Source organism: Anopheles coustani, chromosome 3, assembly GCF_943734705.1.
Source record: "Anopheles coustani chromosome 3, idAnoCousDA_361_x.2, whole genome shotgun sequence".
Taxonomy (NCBI): Eukaryota; Metazoa; Arthropoda; class Insecta; order Diptera; family Culicidae; genus Anopheles; species Anopheles coustani.
In genome coordinates, this window is record NC_071288.1 from 80,611,909 (window position 1) to 80,638,548 (window position 26,640).

The 26,640-nt window shown below is 44.2% G+C and overlaps 3 protein-coding genes across 3 annotated transcripts in view; 1 reads left to right on the plus strand and 2 right to left on the minus strand.

Annotated features, from left to right (window-relative positions):
• The first annotated feature begins 1,943 nt into the window (after positions 1-1,943).
• Positions 1,944-5,317, plus strand: LOC131267351 (probable G-protein coupled receptor Mth-like 14). Its single transcript, XM_058270213.1, has 5 exons — positions 1,944-2,501; positions 2,772-3,502; positions 3,575-3,699; positions 3,774-3,999; positions 4,085-5,317. Exons 1-5 carry the CDS (start codon positions 1,944-1,946, stop codon positions 4,440-4,442), a joined length of 1,998 nt encoding a protein of 665 aa, XP_058126196.1. The 3' UTR covers positions 4,443-5,317.
• A 293-nt stretch (positions 5,318-5,610) lies between these two features.
• Positions 5,611-22,458, minus strand: LOC131260934 (phosphatidylinositol 4,5-bisphosphate 5-phosphatase A-like). The gene is made up of 9 exons (XM_058262795.1): positions 22,097-22,458; positions 19,471-19,731; positions 10,077-10,199; positions 9,776-10,001; positions 9,530-9,705; positions 9,226-9,456; positions 8,993-9,146; positions 6,712-6,987; positions 5,611-6,626 (listed from the first exon to the last, which is right to left on the minus strand). The coding sequence occupies exons 2-9, from the start codon at positions 19,500-19,502 to the stop codon at positions 6,345-6,347; spliced, it is 1,500 nt and encodes a 499-aa protein (XP_058118778.1). The 5' UTR covers positions 19,503-19,731; positions 22,097-22,458; the 3' UTR covers positions 5,611-6,344.
• A 2,600-nt stretch (positions 22,459-25,058) lies between these two features.
• Positions 25,059-26,640, minus strand: part of LOC131267361 (uncharacterized) — a 40,902-nt gene continuing 39,320 nt past the window's right edge. The window contains exon 3 of the mRNA XM_058270225.1: positions 25,059-25,177. Within this exon, the coding sequence (XP_058126208.1) occupies positions 25,059-25,177 (119 nt within the window). The remainder of the gene's footprint in view (positions 25,178-26,640) is intronic.

Consider the following 26,640-nt stretch of genomic DNA (forward strand, 5'->3'; position numbering starts at 1 on the left):
AAAAGAAAATCACGGAGCACTTATTTTAAAAACTTAATTTTAACACTCGGTCGATTCCAAAACTATTACGAAAGGGAAATAGTAATAGTAGTAGTAGAAAAACAAATCCCGTTGTATTTTCCCAAAAAACATATTTATTTGAGAATAAGCGAGTCATATTTTAAGATGCACATAATAATATGAGGTCTTTATGTTTTGTCAACATTAAGTTTATGTTGATTATCAGGTTAAGGGCGTGTTCTGTAAAAACAACGTCGTTTTTCTGTAACTGAGTTGAAAAAACTTATGAATAAAGAATAACTGAACAAACACTATAGGCCTTGGGTGACATCCTAGTTGGCTTCTTGGATTTGAAAGAAGTATAAAATTATAGGAGGGCATGATGTCGGCTGAAAGGTTTTCCGTGCATTAACAATTTTATCCAATAATGTAATAATAATAGGGACTGCATCGCCTGAACACGTCAATTTTGTGTCACAAAACAGGCCACTGCTATTAAGCGAAGTGTAAGTACATACATTCGATGTCAGATCTAAATTGGTTCGGTCACATATTTTACAGTGCATCGCAAACCATGCGTTGCGTACACCACGTTCTACTTCAAAAGGGCGAGATATTGAGCCGACATCTCATGACGACGGCGACCCACTCGGTGGCCGACTATCTCCGATCGGTAACGCTACGGACGTCGTCGTCATCGTCTGTCCTTTGTCTCAACATGGCGATTTGTACTTGTGATTGCTTGCCCGCGCTCTCGGCCACACATATTACATAACAGGGCCATTCCCTCCACAATGCGGGTTTGGAGTTGTTCAAATATTCACTTCCGGTAATCGCTGATTAAACCGCGCCAAAGTTCATACATTTATCGAAGTCCAAACATTTCCCGGCGAACGTTTTCGGAAGGGAACGGTCTCTTCCCTCAACGTATTGGTTATCTGTATGTGGTTCCTGGCTGATAAAAAAAAACAGGCCGTCTCCAGGTCGGCATTGGCGTCTGGTAGAAATGTAAGTGAGATGGCGATTTGGGAAGCTACACAGGTGCGTTGGTCGGCGGGGTTCGGGCACCACAATGCCAGCGGTTTCCGTCAGTTTGCGCCGCGCTGCGATCGACTTTGGATGCATCTTCACGCAAATCGAACGTTTTGTGTTTGCCTCAACGCATGTGCGTTTTATCTTTAGTCCCACGGTGTGCATGGTTTGTTTTGGGGTTTATCAACATCCAGCCCAAAGCAGCCGGTTTCGGACGGGTGGAGTCGAAGGCACACCCTTAAACCCGGCGATCGTCACGGCCGGAAATTTCGGAATCACTTTGCACCTCTTGCAGCGAGTCGTGCATCAACTCCGCAGGCTGTGGTGTAGTGGTAATGTTCGATTTCGCAACCGTCTTCGTCTCTCTTGTATCGGTACAAATCGGTATCATTTGTCTACTGACCGGTTACGGCGGTGATTAACGATTCAGCTATCGCTTATCAGTTTATCAGTCTGTGAAGCGCCTGCTGTACGGGTACGTCTAGTGTTTACCCAAGTGAACGAATATTGAAGGAAGAGTATTCAAGAGTGAGCCGCCATCAGAGACAGACCCCAGTAACGATGGTGCGCGGCTAGTGTTAGACCTAAGTTCCGCCCGAATAAGAGAAGCTCAAAAGTCACAGAAGTGTTTCGTGTGAGTGTGTTATTTGGTCAACGTGGGTAGCAGGAGCGCTTTGACGACATTTTCAAATACCCTTCCCGATGTGGGCCATATAAAACCTGTCCGGCAAAGCTGCGGTGTTTATCTATCGATCGCGGTGTGTATCTGGGTAGCTCGTAGGGAGTCGGAAGTAAAAATCGAAGAAGAACCTGAAGTGGACTCTCCAAACACGACAGACCTCGTGGTCTGGGTGCAGCCAACAGTTTCGCGCATAACCCTGAAGCGAGTGCTTAATCAAGCGTTAGTGACGATGCTGCTGTTTAGTAGAGCGGACGAATCCTTTCGGAGTTCGGTGGTGTTCTGGTGTGTCTTGATGGTGTGCGCGGTTTTAACCATGGGTAATGCCGCACGGCTTGAAGGCAGTGGACAAGGTGAGTACTCCACGTACGAGGAGTACGACGATGAAGGTCCCTATCATAGGCCGTTCGAATTGCCCGACACGGTCGGTGACGATGGGCTGGAAGATTTTGAAGATCACCGTCTGGTGGTGGATGATGTGCTCGATCCGATCACTGACGATGACATTTCTTACTCAGGATACTACGACGAAGATGGGCAGGACGTCGTGTCCGGAAGTACAGTGACCGCGGGTGAAGGAAGTTCTGTCGTTCCGAAACCGAACGTGTCGGTTAGTGGTACTCCAGAGCACGCTCCCACGGACGTGCAGCAGTTCGTGGCACCAGTGAAGCAAACCACAGTGAGTTCCAAAGAAGACGTTGACCTAGCCGTGGAGAATATCTATACCAACATGACCACCATAGATGATGCGATGCCCATGCAGAATGTGACGACCTGCGCTGGATATCAGGTAGGCACCGGCAGATACCGCCCATATCGCATATTATGTCATACGTTTGGCATGCCGTTATTTATGGAAATGAGGGATCGAACATGGCGATAAAGTTTGAGTCACGCCCCGCTCTTTCGAAACGGGAGTATTACTCGTCATATCAACAGCACGTAGGGCATTTGCAAGAAAAAGTGTTGAATTCCAGACAAACGTGTTACATTCTTGCGATAAGCTTCCGCCGTGCAAAACCCATGATGTCATTGCTATATTGCTTCATTTTGATTTTAGACACTCTCAGAACAACCGGTGTACATTGGACCGGCGGTGAATTTTATCCGAAAATGCTGCCCCCAAGGACAGCGTATGGTGCACGACAGGGTTAACATAATCTCCTGCCAGCAGGAAGGGCCTCAGGTAAACAGTTCCACCATGAGCGCCATCGTAGCAAAATTCTATGATGGATGCATCGAAGATTTAGAGGAAGACGCTGGGCTTGGGTTTAACTACGGTAATCCGTGCGCCACGGAGCGGGGTCTGGTGAGCTTTGGGGCCCACTCCATGGACACACTGTACGTCATCCAGAACGGGTCTCTGCTCGTTATCTACAAGAGGCCATACGATTTCGAAGTCTTCAACAGCTACTGCTTGGATTACCACGCCACGGAGGGTACGATCATGGCGTATGTGTGCCCGGAAGAGGTTACCTTAGGCACGGACGTATTCGCGGGCCAGCTGGTTTTGCTCGACGTGTGCCTGATATTCGCCATTCCGCTGCTGCTGCTGACGGCTACCTTCTATATGATCATCCCGGAGCTGCACGATCTGCACGGGAAGGCGTTGGCGATGAATTGTGTTAACTTTGCTATCGCACTGCTGCTGGAATCGTTCTTCCAGCATAAAGCCCGCGGAAAGCGGATGAACGCCGAGCAGGTCGTGCTGGAGAACTACGCGGAGTACTTCGTCCTGGCGACGTTCTTTTGGCTGCTGGTCAACAGTGCGAACAACACTTTCCATGCCTGGTAAGAGATGCTAACAGGCGGCTGGTGCTAGTGGATACCCAGGTGTAACCCGTGCCCTTTCCATCCATTCAGGTTCTACACACCGAGAGCAAAGGATGTCACTGCACGATGGGAAAACCGTCGATTTATCGGATACGCTTTAGTAGCTCAATTAGTTCCTCTTTGGATCATACTATCCTTCTCAATCACGTCGCAAGGTAGGAGTGGTGCTTCTCTCTTCTCTTTCTCTCTCTCTTTCCGAATTGCTTCATATTTTCCCTTTTCCCCTCAGGGAATCCGGCCATAAAGCATTACTTTTTCTGGACGATAATGGTGATTTTGGTGCTAACCTTGGTTTGTCTGACCGCCTGCTATGTCGGTTTACGGCGAGTGATAAATCTTTTCACATTCTACCACGAGGTCAGGCAACGCTTACTAGACCGGGGGCACGAATTCAATATTGGGCAAATGGCTCCAACACATATTCCGGCGAGAAAAATCAACAAAGTTATCTATATGTGAGTTGGGCAACTGCACCCCATTTGCGTGAAGCAATCAAAGGTAGGCCAGCCGATGATCGACCGTATCTTCTTCTTGTTGTAGGACAAACTACACCGCCTTACTTTTCGTCGTGATGGCGGCCGTGTGGACCGTCATGACGGTGACGTACTACACCTCGTACGAGCTGCCTATCTTCTACGACATTCTTTTCGGCCTGCAGGGTATCCTCATGTTTATCATTTTCGTCTGTTTGCCCAAACCGTTGGCTACGGTGAAACGGTGGCTTCGGCATAAAAATTGTGGCTGTACCTACGTGGAATCGACGGAGTGCCCACCGTGCGAGCCTGCCAACGGTCACCTCATGGCCCAACGGTGCGTCGCACCGATGGAGCAGTTCGTAGATGTGGCCAAACTTCGCAAATCCAACGTCAACAATCCCTTCAAGTATTTACCCGAGTAACGCGAGTGGCTTGGAAAATGGAAAGCCGTCCTTTTTTCATGTCGACCAATTTCTCTAATATAGGTGTTTAATATCTTATCATTTATTGATATTCGGCCATAGTCTCCCGAAATTGTCTATTTTGGATAACATTCTTCTCAAAAATTATTTTCACTACACTGATTAATATACATAATGACAATTCCAGAAAAAAACAAACTTAGGAGGGTAAATTGAACGAATAGGTTGTAAGAATGGCATAGTTACAATTACACAGAGAAATATTTTTAACAGCGAAAATAAAACTTACGCAAAACATTATATAAACCATAACGATCCGGTAGATCTCGTTTAACAAAATTTCCTTTGGAGGTTTACTGCCATATAGAGTAGAACGTCGAGCATCCCGGGTGTTCGGGTTGCCGGAAGATTGAACCATCATCCGAATCATACTGGATTCGTCAAAGAAAAGTTAATTGTACCCAAAATAGGTCAAACAACCATTTTTATCAATCTAACAGTCTTTAAAAAAAATCCAACACGTTTGGGTAGCTGTGGACCCACGAATAGACCGACCAACCCCGGATAATCGTCGAATATTTTGTGAAATCCATTGATTTTATTCGATATTCGATTCGATTTGGCCCCTAGTATGCTTGAAAATGATAGTACACATTGTCGAAGAGAAAGATCGAGTCAGTTGTATTCAGAGAGTGATTGGAAGAGACAAATTAAGTAAGCACAAGGAAACCTGAAATCCTTCATACAGCATCCTTCTTATTGTTCGCTTATCTACTTAAACTGTACATTCACCGGTAGACTTAGTGTATCTTCTTAGACCAGGATCAGAACAAACGATAGAAAATAAAAGTAGCATCTTTCTTTTGTATTTTTACATTTATTGGTCGTATTCGTTCATGCGAAAGACAATGTGTTTTAAGATTCACAAGAGCAATGGAAAATTAACAAGTAGAATATAAGGGACGTGACGTCTACACTTTTCGGCATTTTGATTGGCGTACACATTTGCTGGTCTGGAATTTCTGCTCTTCTAGTGGTTTGGCGAAACAACTAACTTGTAGTGTTTAAGTATATGCATGTGTATAAATATCGTAGTAAATGGTACCCGTGATGTGTGACCTACACTCGTGTGTTCAGGTGGAAAGAGAGAGAGAGAAAGTGAACATTCTTATAACAGAAACAAAAATAAAAAAATAAAATGAACCAAATAAAACTCTTCACAAAATTGCTAACAGTAAACTGTTGCTTACTTAAGGTAAAACATGTTGAACAATCAATCGGTTACGTAATTCACCCTGCACACCAGTCGCTCTAAGGCGGTCTAAATTGAAAAATCGAATGTTTGATAATGCTATTTTTGCAAGCGATAAGTTCTGTTGATAATAGTTTGGCGGCAGCTATATGGTGCTCATAAACAAGATCAGATATCAGCACTGATATCATATAGCTGAATTGAACTGATCGATGTGTAAGTGCACCGTGAGTTAAAGTGTTTAATTGCATTAATCTAGGTAAGCTTACGCAGTAAGGCCTCCATCCTGATAAAGTGTGAATTTCTTTGATTCCGACAAACCTTCGCTTGCAGACAATGTATGGCGCTCTGATAACGGTGACCGGGACGGGGAAATCCTTTCACCATTTCATTTTGATGGTATTGTTTGAAATATTGGAAGATAATTCTAACCGACAACGGTTGTAAATGTTTTGTTTAAAAAGAACGAATTAACCATTGTAATACGTGTCCCGAAACCTATACCGTAAGAAGGTTTCGGTAACGAACTGTGATTGACCACCGGGCGAGGAAACCACCGGTCGATCATCGGATTTCCCCAGCGATTTTTTTTCGTGAGGGACGTCCGGATATCGATCGGGGTTCTGTTAGTAGCGTTTCACCCGGTGCAATCAATCGATATCGTCGAAGGAGGGCGACGGGCAGCGCTTCTCGACCGCGAATGGTTCACTGATACCGACGAGACCGGTAACACCACGCGTACCGGTGCTCTGGAAGTAGAGCAGCTGGTAGCGTTCCCCTAGCGGGAGGCTGACATTCTCGGAGAAGGTCAGCTGCACGGTGCGTGTGTTTTGCAGATGCTGAATTTGCTGCTCGTTCAGCTGGTGCTGCTTATCCTTGTACGTTTCCGTATACTCGTACGCAAGGTATTCGCTCAGACTAGTGAAGTTTTCCTGCAATCAAGTGTAATAAGTTAAGTGGGAGTATTAATAGGAACACGGTACGATCGTCGCCCGGAGAACCCGACGAACCACTTACCCGATAGATTCCGATCCAGTCGGCATTGCTCTCCTCGAAACCAGTCGGAATGACGTACTCGATCGTGTTCGGTTCCCCAACGAGCCATAGGTCGATCGGCCGGAAGGTGATCGTACGCTCGGTCGTGTCCTCGTACACCTGTCCGTCGGTCAGATCCGCGACGATATCGTCGAAAGAGTGAATATCGGTATTGTTAGCCATGGCGAGCTTATAACTGAGCCGATTATTGTGATACTTCCGGAAGTGTTCAGCATTGTACTGGGATTTACGACTGATCTGTTTGTGGGTGTGTTTTTTTTAAACGAACCGCACACAGCCAACACGTGCGAGTGCGAAAATAGGTTCGAGTGGAACGCGGTATAAAGGAAACGCCACAGCGCCGATTGAAAGGAGACGCGCAAAACCCGGACCCACGACCGGACCGTGCACATACAGCAATCCGGCGGCAAACCGGCCATGGTTTGGCCATGATGTTAGTTTGGTGGTGATACGAGTGGAACGTAGGTGCGGAGCGTGCGTGCGTGCGTGCATTTTGCGGACATACGTTACGATTCGATTTGTTTATTTATTATTGCGTGCATCCATTACATTACGATTACGTGCAGTTAAGTAGCAGCGTGCCAGTGAAGTTGTTGTAAATAAAAGAAAGAAAAAAAAGGAAAAAATACATTTACCACCCATAAGCGAATAAGGCAAACTATAAAGCAACAATTATTGGTTAAATTAGTTTTACCCATATACTGAAAGTGTGTTAGTAACAAGCTAAAGCATGCATTTGAAGTGACAAAACAAAAATATCTCACGCCATACAGTACAGTAATAAGCAGGAAAAATAAAGCTTTTTCCTAAATAACTTTCACCGGTTTTGAACAAATAATCAAATAGGAAAATGAAGTAGTTTTTTGCGGAAAGTACTAGAGATTGAAAAGGGTTATTCTTACTATTTAATACGATCGCAAGAATCGCCTTATGTTTTTTGCCTCTAAATACGAGTTGTTTTTCTAAATATTTCATGTTATTTTTGTTCAACTCCTTTACATATCTTATAACAAATGCTAATTTAGCTACACAAGATACATCAAAAAGTGAATTGAAAATGCTTAGTTTTGTTGCCGTTTTGAAATCTTGAACAATTTCTGATTAGATATCGATTATTTCTATAAATGGATCTTCTTAGTTTCATTCTGTTGAAAATATAAGTTAAAATTTGGAAATTCGTGCATATTCACATAAGCAATCTAAAGCAGTTAAAGTTTCTTTTCCCATTCGAATAATACTGTTCAGTGTGGTCAGGAAATCCTTAATCAACTAAACTAAATACCAAAGTTACCATGCCTTAAAATATATGATAAAGTGATCGAAATGGTTAAACACACACGGTTTGCCAACCATCTTCCCGAATGAATGAACGGAAAAGGCTGTTTGTGCGATCGATAAGCGTCCTGAAGCTAGCGGCTTTACGCAAGACCGGCAAAAGTCGAACTCACCCTAGCTGCCTCCCTAGGGGTGTCAACTAGTGCGCTCGTTCGGTTCGGCGCCACGGGACGTCGTTTCTTGCGCCTTATCGTCTTGTGCTTGCCGCTGGCCGCCTGCTCGGTGGCGTACTGCACATTGCCATTCTCGTCCTGACTAACCCCAAGCGAACACTGTGTCAGAGGTCGGGGCCCGCGTATCAACGGGCGCCAGTAAGGTAGGACGGTTTGGTTACAAATGAAACAGAAAGGAAGTTAGAAGGACAAGAAACAAAAAAAAACAAACACAAAGACACACACACAAACAAACATACAGGGCAGGTTTTTTCGCAGACGTTATGGAATGGAATGGGAAAATGGAAAACTCATCGAACATCGGGAGATGGGGATGTGATTAGATTCTCTTGTAAACATCACAGCCTGATCAGGCACGATTGAGGACGGAGGACGAAATTGGATTTCCTTGTCGGTTGTGGCTAGTTAGTAAATCGTTCAATCAGGGACCCTTCATGGTAGCACATGAGCACATTGATCACCCGGTGTGCAGATTGATCACCCGGGATGAATGTATTTGTACAATGGTGAACACCCGGAAGATCCTCGGCGGGTGAGTGAGTGGGAATAAATGTATCCTGGGTGGATGTGTTCCAATGGAATGGATAACTCTTTCGTGTTGATAAACACACACATATGTATCTTAACCACACCACATTGTTCACACAAACCCCTTCTTTCCCAGGCACGCACAAAAATGACCAGGTCTCGGAAGCCATCGTCATGTGCCGCCAGCAATCGATCACGTCACATACCTTGAGGGTAAACTCACTGGTGACCGGCTTGTGGTCGCTAATACTGTAGCTCGGATGGCTCTTGTAGGAGGTTTGCTCCACCGTAAGCCGCACGTTGCGGTAGTTGTTCTCATTCACGGCGTACAATATCCGATCGGTCCAGGCGGGTCGTCGTCTAAAAGAAAGTATCGTTAGTTATCGCTCCCGATATCGACTATTGCAAGATGGAGTGGTTTGCGCTCGCCTATCCTTACTTCATGTCATACTCGCTCGTGCCATGCTCGAACTTGAACGTCGGCGGAAACTGAGGCAACCGTTCCTGGAGCTTCTGGAACGCGCGGCCTTCGCGGCGCACTAGTAACAGCTGGTCCTTTTCGATCAGCTGCTTCAGCTCGTCGCGAGCCACCATGGCACGGATTTCATCGGCGGACGTCGTCGCTTCACCGGTCAGTCGGAAGTTCAGGTCACCGAACCAGAACACATAACTGGCAGTGGGGGAAAAGAAATGGCACGGATTAGCGCAAGGTGGTTTCAGGGAAGTACTCGCACGATGTTTACTCATGGTCAAAAATGGACTCCTTCGCCTTGATGTGGAATTTCTGCTCCTGCACGATACGTTCGTAGTCGCTAATACGCTCCTCCAGCATATGGTCGTGTGCGGGCAGGTGGGAGTTCACCAGACAGATTGAGCTACCGTACACGTTCAACCGTATGCTGACCGCTCCCTTGTTGCCCTGCAAGAAGCGTTCGATTTGTTGTTGGATTAAGTTCCCTTGGCCCACCGTTGTTTCGCAAAAGCCCTACCCAGATTCCACCGAGACCCGTACGGGTGTACTCCGTTTCGACCTGGCGAAGATGCAGCAGGTGTTTCCGGCGGGCAAATACCGACAGCAAAAGCCCCTGCATCTGTTCCGTCTTGATAACGACATAGTCCCGCTCCTTCAGCACCTCCTTGAACTTCTGCGTCCATAGATCATCCTTGAACAGGTTGAACAGCGTGTTCTGCGGCTGAGCGTTTACCTCTTGCAACCTAAAATCGAACACAATAACGCGATATAAAAGTGGGTCATAGAAATATTTTCGTTTCATTTCCGTTTCCACTTACCCAATCACGAAAAAATCCGGAAGGTGTGTGTCCTGTTCCGGTCGGTTCTCCAGGCCGAGCAGTTTGTTGAGCGAAATGTTTTCCGGAAACTTGGTGCTCACGTTCCAGGTCACGATGTAGATTCTGAGGGTGATGGGAAGCAAAAAGGTAAGACTGAAGGTTTACATAGACGGTCATAAAGGTAGATCCTAGTACTAAATACACTAAACACAATAGATTAAGTTAGATCTAATCCAACGAAATCGGTGTTGAAAGTGTACCGAAAATATCTCAATATCTGTATAAAAAATGATCAGTAAAAAAATTCTGTTAACTAAAGGATGCCACGATTCATTTAAAATTTATTTCGTAAGGAATGACGAAATTAGTTAAATTCAAAATACACAATCTTCAACGTAATGCTGCCAAAGCATGTAAAAAACTAAAACAAGGAAACATAATAAACAATAAAGTTTACAGACATCATACACGACGTCACTGACGGAAGCATTAAGAAAAAAGACTAATGCTATTACCCATTATCCTACACTCTCTTTTTATTCGATTAATTCACTGAAAAGCGCGTTGCATAAACCGCATTACCCAAAAAACCTTCCGTTCACGTGCAGGAAGCAAAGCGTCGGCATGTCCATCATGTCCGATGATTTTTTTTTGCATTTTCCGTTCGAAAACCAATTTGCTATCAATTGGCCTTAATTTCAATCCTTCGTTATCAACAGTTCCGCATGTGCATTCGCGTACGATATACGAGCCACTTGACCGTTCTACGAGTAGTTAAGTTTTAGTTGTAAAGATAAGGGCTCGCGATGACAGGCAAATCTTTTGGAAATTAAAGTACTCCGACTTTTTGAGGTGCGGCATGAATTGCTAGCCACGGTGGGCTTATGGCCTGCTTTGCTACCCAGGGTTATCGTTACCTATGCGAATGGTGCGTTCGATACGCCTGCTTTGCGGGATAAGATTTCCGACGACGCTTGGAAGATTTGCGCCCGAACATTGTTGTCGTAAGTCTTCTCTTGCACACGCCCCAAAAAAGAATGTCTCTTTGTTGGGAGATAAAGATCACAGATGAAAAACGCTAGACAGGTTTATTGTACACTTCTTACTCGAAGCACGATCGTTAAAAACACAGAACCGTTTGCAAAAGCGTCACGATTCTTCACAAATTCGCTCCCGGTTTTCCACTTTCCACCGATCGGACGCGTGCCTCGCGCGGGCAGTAGCGATCTTGAACTGATGATGATCGCACTGGATCGGATCGGATTTCGACTCGGAAAATGTTAACGGTGCCTCTTCACGAGCCCGCACGCCCGCGGCTGGCCGTCAGCTGGGGTTCGAGGTAATATCAGCCAAACGCACCAACACACACACGGTGGTCAAGTGGCCGCCAACAATTACCAGCGTAACCCGAAAAAAAAGCGCTTCCATTGCACGCGGAAAGCGCGGGGAAAACAAGTTCGCATGGTAAGGCCGGAAAATAAAATTTCGCAGCGTTTGACTCACGAAAGGGTGTATGCGTGTGCTGGTGCCTTTTTCCTTTTTTTCTGCCGTAGCGGAATTGACCGATAAAAGCAGCAGGCCGTTTGGGGTGGGTTGGGTATCTCGGAGGGGCAATGTTGCTTTTCCGCGGTCTAGCGGAACTTAAAGGAACAGTGTTCCAATATGCACCTTCCAGCTTAGTGTTTCAAAAATGATTAATCCATTATCACATTTAAATTTTTATCGTTAAGAAACAGCTTTAAATACGTTAACATCTTGATTACTAGCTACTTTTAGCAACTTCGAACATTTTTAACTCATTGGTTCATGCGATCCATCCTGTGCAGTATGGATTAAAAGGTAATGTAAAAGTATATTCACCATTTAACCTCCCGTGAATGATTTGTTTAAACCGTTATGTCCTTTAAACGAACCGCTAGCGTTCAAATATTCGAAAAAAGGCATGTGTCACGTTTTGCATAGCTTCAGGATCGCGGTCGGGGCTTCATTTATATTTTTACCTTTTTTGCTTTTTACATATGGCTGGAGAGGTTTGAGTTTTTTGTTCATGAATTTATAAATATGAAGTCATTCGATTGCGACGAGAAGGGGGCCTTATTGGGGATTTTACTCCATATGATTCAAGATTAAACAAAAGGTAAAAGAGTAAATGAGGCCCCGGGCTAGATTCTCCTCTTCCTACTGGTTTACATTAAGCGCCTGAAGCTATGCAAAGCGCGACGCATGCATACTTTTCAAATATTTGATCGCTAACGGTTCGCTTAAAAGAACATAACGGTTTAAACTAATCACGCAGTGGAGGTTGAATGCGGGTTAATATACTTTTACATGTTAAGTTACTGTAAGTTACTAGTAACTAAACTATACCACACATGATGGACAGCATGAAACAATGAGTTTAGTCGAAGAAATGAGTTGGAAACGGCGGCGCGCCCGCAGCGAGCGCAGCGAGCGGACTGCGCTAGGTCTACTGAAAAAGAGAGTTTGTTATAGTTTTGAGAAATAAGGGGGGCCCGTGGGCCCCCCTCATACCGCACCCCTAGGTTGATTGCGTAGCCGAAATTAACGGTACACACTACGATTCAAATACTCGTAGGTTGAATTTAACGAATTAATGTATCACCAATTGCATACATTCAGTTTAAACGTCCACAAGAGGTGTACCCACGATCGAAAACATGGCGGCCGGGGCCTCATTTACTCTTTTACCAAACAAAATTTTTATCGTCAAATTTGCGGGCCAGCCGAATTTTAAAAGAATGAAGCAAACGAATTTAAAAACATACAATATTCTGCCCAAATAGGTACGGTGCCTTTCGCCCCACCGGTGTATATTGGAACACTTTCCCCTAAGCTGAACTAAAAACTAGGACGAATTGCAATGATGATCGGATGGGCCTTAAAAGGTGGGGCGGCTGACGGGCGTGAAAATCGAATGTCATTATTACCTGCACCGTTTTTGTATTTTCTTTTTCCAAACTATAACCATGCATTGCAAATGTACGTTTCCGCAGTGGGTGAATCGATAAGTTAGATGAAGGGGATTTCAATCGAGTTTTAGTTCTCAAAAATGGCTGTAAAAGTAACTATTATGTCGAGTAAAAGGGTGTCAATGTTTTCGAGCAATAACAATTGCAACACTTTGTACGTTTTACTTGAAAAACTACATAAATAAAGCAAGAAACGATTGGGAAACATAAACATGCGTTATTTATGAGCAGATGCTCTTTACTGGCCCGTTATTAATGTGCGCTTTTCACGAAAACTGTGTGTACACACCGATGCCGGTTTCCTCATGCGCATGGCAAAGAGCGAGGTTGTTTTGATGCGATTGTCCTACCGCTACTACCACTCCTTCGCCTCGACACCACCGCTCGAAGTGCCCTCGGTCGACGCAATTGCATACTAAAGGCTAGGCGCCACCAGCCTTTGCCCAAATGTTGGATGGTCTGCGTTCGCCGGACATTCATCCAAAAGGCGCGACGAAGTACCGTGACGGAATTCCTCACCCGCAACCGAATCACCGGCAACACGTGGATGCCATTGCGCAACCTCCACCACCACCACAACCACCCACGGGGGTGTGCACGCAAACAATTTGGCAAATGAAGGAAAACAATACACTTCGCCCAACACCTCCACACCGGCGAGGAGGTTGGAGGGGTTTAACCATCGTTTCTGGCAGCAGGAAGCGCAAGCAATGGTGATGAATTATTTGTCCATTCCTTTCGTGAACTGCAAACCTCCTCAGGTGTAAAGCAATGATGGCAAACCTAGTCCCGCGTGTTTGATCGAGATGATGTTGGAAAGGTACTTTAAATTTTATGTTTTCCATGCTCGCGAAACCCGGGTGTACAATTCTACTGATTCATTGCGAAATTAATGACCTAAGGTAAAGGGTGTGCTGTCGTCATCAGCTGGAGATCAGATTGCGATTATTTAACACTACAATTACTCCAATTTATTTCTTAAGTTTAAACAATTCTACCAAATGTTAATGCATGACTTTCACTCATCGAATAGAATGTTAATTTTTATATATTCAAAAATAAAATTCTCTTTTAAAAATTAAACATAAACCGCGGTAAAGTTTCAAACGTGAAAATCGCGATAGTTCTAGTGTTTACCAGCAGTTTAACGCAGTTTAAAGTTGTTATTTAGCTTGGTAATATCTTCTATGGATACATAATTACATAAGAAAAATAAGGATCATGAAAAAAATGCCTTCAACTGCAATCACGTGCAGTGCGAAGTCTCGGGAATTCCCGGAAGATTCATTAGGCGCTAGCATTCTATTAGTGTGCCCCCTAGTGACCCATTAATTTGCCGGTGGTTGGCGCGTGTCTAGCGTTTGGTGTGACCGTGCGCAGACACTACCCACACTGCGATTGCCAGTGACGGATGCACCGACATCGATGAGCAGCATGAGTTCATCTGATAATGGCACGTGATGTCATGGATGGAGTTTGTTTTCTAATCTACTTTTCTTTATCGATATAGGCAAAGAGTAAACATGTTGAAACCATAAGAAGAAAAAAACTAGATTACTTTTAGGAGGCAGACTAAAAATTGATAAACTGTAGATTAGCGGAGGACTACACAGTTCGTCTTCCAGAAAGCAAATTTATTGTAAAGAGACCATGCGGAAAGTTGGCTTGTCACCCATTGCATTCCTTTAGGCACCATTGTCCAAACAAAGGGTGACCGAGTAGCCCTTTGAGGCCTAGCCTTGGCTCACATTTGTGCCGCAAGCTATGCAAAGCGTAACACATGCATTATTTTCGAATATTTGAGCGTTAACGGTTCACTTAAAAGAACATAACGGTTTAAACTAATCATGCACTGCCCACACTCGCATATCAGTCCCATTTGACTATTCATCACTTTTGAGCACACCATGACTAATTTTCGTTTTCAATATATTTTCGAAAAAATATCTCAAAATGGCCATTTAGTGCATGCAAATGTGAAAAAAAATACCATATTGATTGCGTCCCATATTGAAAGTCTCATATATGTTTTCTTTGCTAAAATTAAAGAAATGTCATAGTTATTGAAACTTTAACAATTTTGTAATATAAAGTAATTGAAATAAACAACAAATGGTTGTAATTCAAGCGTTTTTTAAAAATTATATTATACTCTGTTAAAGTGCAAACATCCGTATGGAATGAAAAACCAAACATCCATGTTTTTACGTCCAAGGTAAACAAAGTATCATATAGGATGGGACTGATATGCGAGTACTTTTGCTTTCGCCTTCGAAAGTACCCGCATATCGTGTCCCATATGGTTTATTTTCACCATTTTAGTATTGAAAAATTTATTTAATATAAATGTCGTTCTCAAGGAAATGTTTGTGTTATAATACAAAAGTTGTGATCAACCAAACATAGATTTTATATCACTAATAACAGCAAAACATAATCTTATGTTAAGATTTTCAATCGCTATTTTCTCAATATGATGATGTTTCAAATGGGACTCATATTCGAGTATAGTGCAGTGGAGTTTGAGTAAAGGGGTAATATACTTTTAAATATTAATTAATCTTTTAAATGATACTACACAGGATGAATAGCAGGAGTTTAGCCAAAGAAATGAATTTTAAACGCGATTTGTGGCGATTTATTTATGCAGCAACATTTTGGCTTGGCGTAGTTTATTATTTTCCTGGGATGGAATGCATAGTACAATTTTAATTCAACGCTTTACACTCAACCCTACTGAAGATACACAACATTAACCAATCACAAGATAATGGAACGCTAATGTCCTACAAACCTGTGGACATTCTAATTTATGTTCCCACCGCCATTAGGTTTCGTTGGTAAGGCTCTATTTTCGATATGTTATTATCATTGAGTCTATGAGGACTACTTTTCTTCAAAACCGAGCATTGAATGATATTTTAATTTTGCTAGACAGCGTAAAGGTATAAAAATAATCATAAAACCAGCCCAAATGTAACGCTGTCCAGCTGTCTAATGGGTTTTACCGGTAAAAATAGATTCTAAACCAATCCAGACGAACCTAGAGAGGCAGGTACGAGACCGGGATGGAGTGTTTTAGAGCGCACAAACTACCTCTCCGCGGTGTCAGGATGTTTATTTTTGAAAACTTACCATTGACCTGTTGCATCGAGATTATGCATAAATAAATTTTGCATGTCTTGTGCGCGAAAATGGTTAGGGGAGGGGAGTAAAATAGTTTACCCCGAGAACTGGTTTAGTTTGCGTGCTCTAGGGTGATCATTTCCTACACCATTCCAATGGTACGCAGCTAAAGAGGAACGTTGGGCAATAAACCTAACACCGTGCAGTACAAACCCTTTCCGGCAGGAGCAATTGCAATCGCCCGCAAGGATAGGCACAAATAGTGGCGAGTGCAAACATGAAATATGCAAAATCAATAGTTTTCCAATCCGGGAGCGTCGTTGCCTCTTTCACTCTCCTTGGTTTTCTCTGTGCATGCGACTGCTGGGCCTGCACACACACAATACGGTAAAAAGCAAGCAGGACAATACGAAAACGGAACTACTGGGGTGGGAAAAGGCTCGAGTGCCTCTGGACGGAAGATGCCCTTGCAGTGCACTGCACCAGAAGGGGCTACTGCTATTACATAGTCTTTTTCGTTCGCTTTCAACGTCCGCGGTGTTACGTGAGGGCAGCACTTTTAGGTCACCCGATGCTTTTAAGATGAAAGGGTTCCTCCCGACCCCCAAGAGGGAGGTGACGATGGGACGCACGCTTTCGCGGAGGTCATGATCGATATCGTGACACCACAGCTGGTGCACGCCGCCAACATGGTCATGAAAACGGTGGCCCCCCCCCCACCAAAGGAACACGCCATAATGACATGGGCAGACGAGAGCTCCATGGCGGCGATGTAGTTGGATTTTGCGTCAGAAACTAGTGCGCACTCGTGGATAAGGATCAGATTGTGTGGCGGCCAGATAATTGAACGAAAAGTAATACAAAGGTAGTGAATGCACAAAAGCAGTAATTTTACCCACATTGAATGTTCAATGGATATTATGGACACAAGAGTAGTGTTGGGCCTTATGAATCTTTCACCTAAGATTCATCGAGATTGATTCGTGGATCTTTTGGGATTCGAATGTTGAAACATTAACGAATCATATGAAACCTTAATAAATCTTCATGCATTTTTTTGTGAATCTTAGACGAATCTTCAAGATTCTTCCATCAACGAGGCGAACAAAAAAAGGAAGGCCTCTCTTCCCAGTTTTTCCTTTTCGTTGGGTTTACTTTGCTGATTTTTTTAACATTAACGAATCATTGGGATTCATTTCAGATGTCAGATTTTTATTTTGAACATTTTAAAGCATCATCAAATTAATGTATAAGCTTCAAGAAATTAACGTACCTAAAAACCACTTTTAGTAATTTGTAAAGCATTTGATAATAAGAATGTTTTCTACAATTATTTTAACTTTTCATTGTGTGTTATGAAAATGTGTATGAATCAACGATAAAAACTCTTTTTCGTTATCTGGTAGCTGCATTATGGCTTACGCAGAACATGACAATTTTAATAGTTTCTGTAGTGTAATTCTATTAGCGTAAGCATAAACTATTTTTTGTTTTTAAACAAAATTTAACAAAATTGTACCTTTAAGGGAAATTTGTTGGTACTTTTGTTAAATTTCTATTGATTTACAATTTGTTTGTAACAATAATTTACAACAACAAAAATTTGAGTTGAATTTGAGAAAGTTAGTTAAATTTTTTTCTTCGAGTCATTTGTGGTACACAGCTAAAATTGATCCAAAATTACACAAAATTTGCACAAATTTAAATTCAGCTTCTTCTGACTTCTATTTTTTTCACCTTGGTAACGATTTCGATCGTAGGACAGGAGAGCTTGGAGCTTAGCTTGAAGTTCGCAAACACCTCAATGTTCCAATTTCCCAGTACGTGTTCAATTATCTCTATACAACACTCGCCTCGCAATCAATGAACGCGATGGCAAACGATTGCTTTATCCCTCGGATTTGCCTCATTTGGTTTCCTCTTTGGGGACCACGGAGGGGATGCAATCGATTCACATGCTTCCCACCCTGCAGCATCACGACCACGAGAGGGCTTAATAACAGCGATAGCGAAATTCACCCCAAGATTAGCGTTGCACAAGCCACGCGACCTACGACGCAAGGAGAGAAAGGAAGTAAACATGTTGTGACGTTTTGCGGGGCTGGCCTTTAGTCGCGAGTGACATCAGAGCACGGTTAGTACGGGTGAGCGTATTCGCGGTACGAGATTTTCTTTAGGATTGCATCTTACCACAGTCATCTTTGGTGATTGCCACGTGTTCTTTTTTTCTGAGAAGGACCTTAGAACGTTAAGGTACGAAAAAGATTGACGTCATTTGGGCATCGTGTCGTGTTGGTTGAACAAGAACCCTTGCGCAACCTATGACGCCAAATGTGTGATAGCAGCTGCACAAACTTACTCAAGCGTTCTTTCAGATTGTAAATAACGTTGCCCCGGAGGGGCGAAAGGGGTAAGTCTTAAGGGCAGCTGGCATCGTTTTAAGTGTACAGAGGATTAACGCTACCAAGATGTAGGATTATGGATTATTTGTATGAACCTAACGTACCATGGCACATAATTTTTTTTTCTACCCTCTACCCGAGGATAAGGGCATGATAAGCGCGATAAGTCAGGAAGTCTTCCTCAAGTTTCGCCGTTCCTAACGGTTTGATGTTACTTGAGCAATCTTTGCTAGGAAGCACGCGTAAATATGATTCGACCCCCTTCGATACGATAAGGGTGCCTCCTTCGGCCACTTATCGTCCACGTCCTATCGATTCGCGGTTCCTTCCTTCCAAAGCCCTCGGAACTTCAATCGATAGACGGTGGGGCAAAAACAAAGAAACTCGTAGACCCTTAAAGGTATATTTTTACCCAACCATAACAATGCTACTCAAAGGCCGGGGAGGAAAGAAACGGGCACACGATAAAGCAAATAAAATTCAATCGATCCAGACCGGGTCGGATTGTGCCTTTACGTAGAGGCGTTATGTCATCAGCGTACCACCACCTTCCTATCGCTAACGGAACCGGTGACCCCTTAAGGTCTGGTCACGCCGAAAAGGATACCGAAAATAAAACATGATCAATTTTATTGAACCTTTCCGATTGGTTTCGCATGAAAAAAGACGCATCACCGCGTCAAGGATTTTTTTTTTGGGGCGCAACATTTGTGGTAAAACGGTAAATACGGTTCGATGGAGCTTTCGAAACCGTTTAGCCCTTTGAACTCTCGGCTGGCGGAGTTCGGAATCAAAACGTTTACATCAAGCGTCCTCCCGGAAGACCACCTCCTTGGTCGAGTATGTTTGGCTTTGGATCGATAAATCGGTACTCACTTCACATCCCAGCTGCTGTTGCAGAAACTCATGTTGCTCTCGATCGTTGTCTCTGCCGGTGTTCGTCCTTAATTGGTGTGGTCCTCGTCTCGGACTAACTGTCTTCCTGGGGTTTGCACTAAACTACTGGCACGTAAGTCACGACTCCGGGATGCACCGTGGTCCGTCGATCCTGAAGGTTTGTCCTACACTGCGCGCCCGGATCGAACCGATTGCGGCTTCATCGGTTTTCCCCTCCGGCACTGCTGCTACTCGGGTTTGCTGCTGTTTGCGGGGCGGGAAATGGGGACAGGATCAACAACACACCAAAACGGTCACTCTAACCACCAAAATCCCGAAGAAAATAGACTGCTTTGTGAAATGTTCGCAAACCGCAAGAATTTGACTACGACGCGAGCAAACAACAGATGCGTTTGATCGCCGGATACGAATCGTGTTACCCGTGTTTGCGGTTGTCCATCTTGACGCGTTCCAAGAAAGCAAAAAGGGATGAACTTCAGTTCGATGTTATCTTATCGTTATCGCGCGTTTCTCTAACCGCGAGCGCAAGCGAGTTTGACCACCCTTTCCGTGCTCCTTCGACTCCACCAGGTTCGTTATCAAATAATTATCGCATTGTTATCGGATGTTGGAGTAACCTTAAAAAAACCCAACCTAAACCAATGCGGTGGACTCATGTTGGTGCCTTCGCGAACGGGGACTTTTAGACCAAATTCCTGCAATTTGGTCAAACAAAAATTTGATAAAATGTTGCAAATCGTTTGGCGGACGAAGGTGACCAACCCAAGCGCCACAAGCTTCGGGTCGAGATAGGGAATTCAATGGGCAAGAGCGAGATGGTGATATCCTTGTCTCTTTTACACCAACGCAGAAATTTCCCCGTCCCGCCACTGCCAGAAATCTCTCCTTACCGCGCCCATCTGTTGCCGCGGCAGCTGATCCGAACTGAAAAATCGAGGTTTGTGCATCAAAGTGCGCATGCGCAATGCAATACGGTACGAAGTTTAAATGCCCTGCGCGATCGGGTCTTCGAAGACCCAGCGCGAGCGATCGAAAACCCAGCGCGAGCAATCGTAGACCAGTCGAATACCCAGCGCGGTCGAATACGGACGTACGGGTACCCGCACGGGTATACCCAGCGCGGTCGAATACGTACGTACGGGTACCCGTACGAGTATACCCAGCGCGAGCGGTCATTCATTCTTACGTACGCAGCGCAAGCGATCGCTAAATGAAGAGCAAAAACCGAAACGCGGTGGCCATATGAATTCGCTCCGCGAGAGGTTTAAATGGCTAGAGCGGGTTGAGCGCGAACGATGCATTCCCATACAGTCCATACAAACGACTACGCAGTAGATATATATTGGGCCTTTAGCACACCGTTCTCAACAAAGAGCGACGGTCTTGCGGTAGGTGCGCAGAGGCCGGAGTGGAAACAACGCGGTTCAATTCCGCGTAACAGCTCGAGACATGAGAATGTGTAGAAGGAAGAGAAGAGAAAAAGAGCGAGGGCCCCGAAAGGGGGCCACCATTTTTCGTTTTTGCCGCGGCAACTTCGGTTTTGCTTCGGAAATTTCCAACCAAATCTTTCTGAATATTCGTGTCCCGATTTGGCCACAATTTGGCTGGCTTTACTTCGTGCAGTGTTTCGGGGGAACGTCGCTGCCACCGGGCCACGGTCACCGATCGTAAATACATCGCGTCGTTTGGCCTTTCGTTCAAAATGCCGCCACTGTGAAGCCCCGACTCAGTCGAGCTGTATTGGATGCCGGGCGGTTTGTCGGTTCACCCCCTTCTATGGGGTTAGCTTTTTTTTTCTTTTAATTTTCAAAACCGGCTCGTTTCCATCGACTAGCGCGCGAACTGAACTGCGCTGCCAAGGTAAGTCACTGCACGAGTGGTGTGTGATAATGGTGAGACTATGACAAGCGTGTCTCGGCCTGTGTCCAGGAACTTTCAAGGTCATCGCCGGGGGCAATGGTGGAGGGTGGTGGAGGTTTGTTTCACGCTCCAGAGCGTGATCATGCACTCGAGGTGTCCGTCGGATTGCTAAAAGTAAAATAGTTTAGAAAACCGATTTAAATTCCATACACAACTCTGAATGATATCTCTTCAGTCCAGCCAAGCTGCGACGTTGATCTTCGGTTGCTTCGTTGTCCTTTGTAAAAAAAAAACGCATATCTACTTCTTGCAGCAATTTTAACCTTGTGCGCAAACAAGATTTTTCCTCCATAAACAAAATGGTCAACATGCGGCCTTGATGAAACGCTGTTGTGGCGTTTTATATTGGTTTAATGAAACAAGCAGCTCGTTTTTATCGTACCACAAACCGCCCGCATCTTTGGCGCTGTATCAGTTTTGCGGGACATTTAATTGCGGTAACGTGCTTTGAGCACTTCTTGCGGTTGCTTCGATGGAGGAAGGGTGGACATTTTGGCAGTATGTTAAACGGAGTAACCTTTGCACACATTATTCTCTAGCAACCGTCGTTTCCACGGGAACTTTACGACCTATTTTTTCTCCCCCACTGTAGGTCGGTTGGTGTTGTTTTTTTTATCGGTTAATAATCTATACTGGGAAACACTAGCCGCGAGGCTATTCAATTATAATTTGTATAGGACGGTACCTTTTCAAATGCTAATTGAACATCATGCTTCACACCACAGCACCATTCAGCAATTTATCGAGTTTATCCGACTGTCGTCTGACGTCGTCGTTTTCGCGTTCGTTCTTGTATGGACGCCTTCTGGCGGGTGTATTGAACGGATTAGTAGTGTGTTGTTGAATCTATTTTTAATGCTCGATTATTAACAACCAACACATGGTTGGCACACACGTTTTTCGCGTGAATTAAGATGCGCTGCTCGGGGAGGAGGTTTACGATTTTCTGGATGGTTTCATTTTCATTGCCGAACCAGCATTCAAACCACAACTACACTTCATAGGCACTGCGAGTACGTACTTTTAACTGTGTCACACATTTGTAAACATTCCAATGTACACAAGGAAAAAACAACTGGGCCAGACACGAAACTGGGGAGCACACTTTCGGCGACGTAGGGAAGCAAACTGATACGGCCAACTTAGCATAACAAAGTACCACAAATTCACAAACATCCGATAGAGGCTAATGATGCACGGCTAGAACACGACACTGCAGGCATTCATTAAACACGATTAACGAACGGGGTGTTTATGTCCGTTTCCATCCACGCCTCCCGAACCCATCGCCTAATGAAAACAAAACACAGCCGACAACAACACCCCACAATTCTTACCTATCTCATCAAGAGTCGAAGAGAAACTGCAGATTAGTGTTGGCAGAATCGGGATTCGGAAGATTCGAAGATTCGATTCCTAGACGGATTCTTAAGATTCGAATCCTATTTGACGGATTCTAAAGATTTGATTTTATTAGGATTCGAATCAGATTTGATTAGTTTGGGACGTGATTTGATTCGATTCTGAGTTGTTCATAATCTATTTTAATCGACTCAATGATTAGCCGAATTAATCGCATAACAAGTCGATCTAGAGACAATGTAATTGATTTCAGTTTACTCAAATCGAACGCTGGGTAGAATGGATTATTGGACATAGATTGAGTTTTTTGCGCGACTTGGAAAAGTTAGACTTTTAGCGTACCCGACCGGGAAGATAGAAGAGGCTGTGCGCTCCTTGCGATATGAGGTCTGACCGGTGTCCTCGCTCGGGTGGACTCGCTCTAACGCTCGGGTTTTTAGATCCGGATCTCTAAATGGATTTGAATCGAAAGATTGGATCCCAACAGGTAATCGATTTTCCCAACACTAGATAGAACCTGCGAGTCAGCTGCCGAGATTCTGGAGTACTCGATCGGGCACTGCAAACGACGGACGTCAAATCGAATTATCTACGCATACAGCTTGGCTGCAAGCATCTTGGGCACGTTTGAATTTCGCTTACCTTAGCTTTCGATACCGCTGCACGTGATTGTAACGGAATTCAAAATTTCGGATGGTTGACAATCGTGTGCAAAACTAACAACACGCTCAATGATTTCTTCCTTTTCTTTTTATTCTCATAGAATACCTAAACCTACTTTCCGTCCGGTCGCGTTCGTTGTGTTTTAAATCGCTTAAAATCTATTGCTAGACATCTCTCGGTATATTATTGGAATGTAAAAAAAAATTGACGGAAGGGCTAAGCGAAGGCGAAAACGCACCGTTGAAACCGTCGGCTTATTATAAATTCTACTATATACACATTACCGCAGCCGCAGCTATGCGTTCAGACTTCTTTCGTACAGAGCTTAGTAAAAAGGGGGAGAGGGAGTTCAAACAACGTTGTTCTTGATGCCAGCATGTTTAACTGCACTGAAACCTATCTACTTAATCTCGAAAATGAAAGTCGCTCCTATCGGAAAGCGGCCATCACAGGCCATTAAAATAGTAAGGGAGTATTCTCTACGTTTTCCTTAAAACGATCTACGTCAATCGTATAAAAAGATGTTCTACTGATATACTGAATGGGTTAAAAGTATGAAGATTCTCGCTCGAGGTGTAGTTTGTATTTGTCTTTATCTTTAAGGCAACACTTCCTACAATTGTACGCTTCTGGAGTGATCTAGAGAGTGTCTTCGATTATGAAACTAATGAGCTTTTCTAACGTGCATCCTAGGGAAGATCAACTTTTCCGTTCGGGGAAGGTGAATCCTATCCTACTGGAGACGCACGGTAATTCATCTCCGCCTGGTAATTCTATACACTTTGCGTTTATGAAATGAAAAAAAAAAAAAATGGTAGCAATCAGCAAAGAGTGTACCTGTATCTAAATTCAAATCGTATGTGACATTAAATGTTGCTCCTGACAACTACTTTGAAAACTTTAGGAGGAACAAAGGAATTGGATCGTGAAACTGTTGATTCGTGCTTTGTTTGCAAGCTTTTCCTCTATTTGCTGTGACTGTGATGATAAATTGCACCGATGATTGCAGCGTCGGTTGCTCAATTGAACATTTTGTACCGGTGGTAGCTCCTCCAATGTATTTGCTTTTCTCCTCGGGCCCTCGTTTCCAAGCGGACCCGTGTCCTTCCTTTCCACCGTTTTTCGCCCTCGTTATAGCAGTTACCGTAGAGAGATCACATTTTCTCGTTTACTCTAAAAGTAAAAAAGGAACCAAAAATGGAAAGTATTCATTAGAAGGATGTTTTGGTAGTTTTCACAAATATTTGACGCTGTGATGGATGTACTTACTAAGTTAACTAAATGAAAACTATCGCACTATAGCAGCGTCCGGGTTCCCGATCGTGTCTCGTTGCCCTTTCGTGTTGAATGGATTTGCGGTGGTGCGTTCGTTTGTTCGCGCGCGTCGTCTCGAGTTCTTAGCATCTAAAATCACCTCTTCCGCCAACACGGCAGCACAACGGAAGCATCCTTAGTACGAGACACCACCCTCGTTGCCGCTGTATCTCCTCCCTTATCTAACCTTAGCTGTATCGTTCCGATTTACCACACTATCATTATCGCTGCGACATGTCTCTCGGCTGCTCCCATGCGCCCTGGCGGCCTTTTGAGGCCCGTTGGCCGTAACGAACCTTCGACCCCGGTCAGTACATCATGCCGGGATGTACACCGCCACCACGCTGGAAGTACACGTTCGGATTGCTGCTCATCGTTTGCTCGAGCGTCGTGTAGAGGTTTGTCTCATCCGGTCGCATAAACAGCCCTGGGGATGGGGTGGAGCGGAAAAGAAAGCAAAGGAAAACATCATTAAACATTGCGCCATCAAGCTAAACATAACCAAGGTTCGCGTCATTGTGAAGCATGGGGAATGTTTTAGACATCAGATTTAAAAAGGAGGAAAAGTAGCAGAAACTGCAGCAACAGTCGCATCGGAGACGCATCGGTTATATCAGCTATCGAGAGGAAACCGAGATGGAAAGAAGAGAAGGCTGGCAGCAGGGAGGGTAAAGGTTTGTAAACACGCGAATTATGAGCTGTACCTTTTCTGCAGCATGTTTTTCGAGCTTATTTTTGTAAATGGACCATCTTTTCGTACCCGCGCACTAGTTGTAGCTATTATTTTGACAAGCGAAATCTTTCCCCGGCCAACGAGTCGGAGGCTTGTTAATTAGGGGAAAGAAATTTACTACCGCCCCGCCTACCCTTGGCCATACCCGCAAACCCTAGCCTCAAGCTGACCGGAATGGACGCTTTTCACACAAGACGGAATGGCGGCGGCCCAAAACACAAAAACTGGCGCAACTGGCCCCACGGCACGGCGGTTTCACTTTCGGATAATTGGCCAAATGGTTGGTGTTTTGTTTTTCGTTGTTTTTTTTGTGTTCCACTGGGCGCTTAGATTGCGTGGCCCCGTCCGGGGCGGGGACTCCGGGAGGGATTAGTTTGAAATCGACCGACCGACCGGTGTGATCGAACCCGCACCCGAACCGTCCGCGTGTTTCGCCGTCGTTTATCTTGCCGCCCCGGTATGTTCGCGTTTTTGAAGTTTTGCTTTTAATGCTTCAAGCATAATTAAATTTTGGTTTCGAACGTTTTGTTTTTGGTTTTTCGCGGCAGTGGAAGGAAGGGCATTGGGGCCGGCGAAAGGGAAACAAATTAATGAGTTAACACGAAAATTCCATCCGAAACTGAGGAAAACAGTTTGCAGTAGCAGTTGAAGAATGCATTCCAAAAATTTTGATTAACTTTAGACGACTGGCAAAGGTTAATATTCCCGAGTTGTGTAACGTAGCAACAGTGCAGCTTAATTGCGATTATAATAACCCTGATCTTTTTAATTGATTTTTTAGAAAGACTAATTAAACCTACAAATTTTATCCTATACAATAAAACGAACCAAAGATTTTTTCCACTCAAAAGGTAAACTTTCGATACAAGTGAACTCAATGGGAACTTGTTTTAATTCATATTTAAATGCTACTGCAAAAAGTCACCGATCCTTTTAAGTTGCCTCGGGTCGTTTAAAATCGTTCGAAAGTTAACTGATGAAAAGGCTACCTGATGACGCACGTCGTCGAGCATTGTGTGACGGATTTTAAAAATTCAAATTTTCCTGAATCAAACCGTCGATACAGACGGTTCGCTTTCTTCGGTAGGGGAGGATTTTATTTACCAAAAACGAGTTGAATCAAATTTGTTTATGCGCATCGCTAACCGGGACTTGCC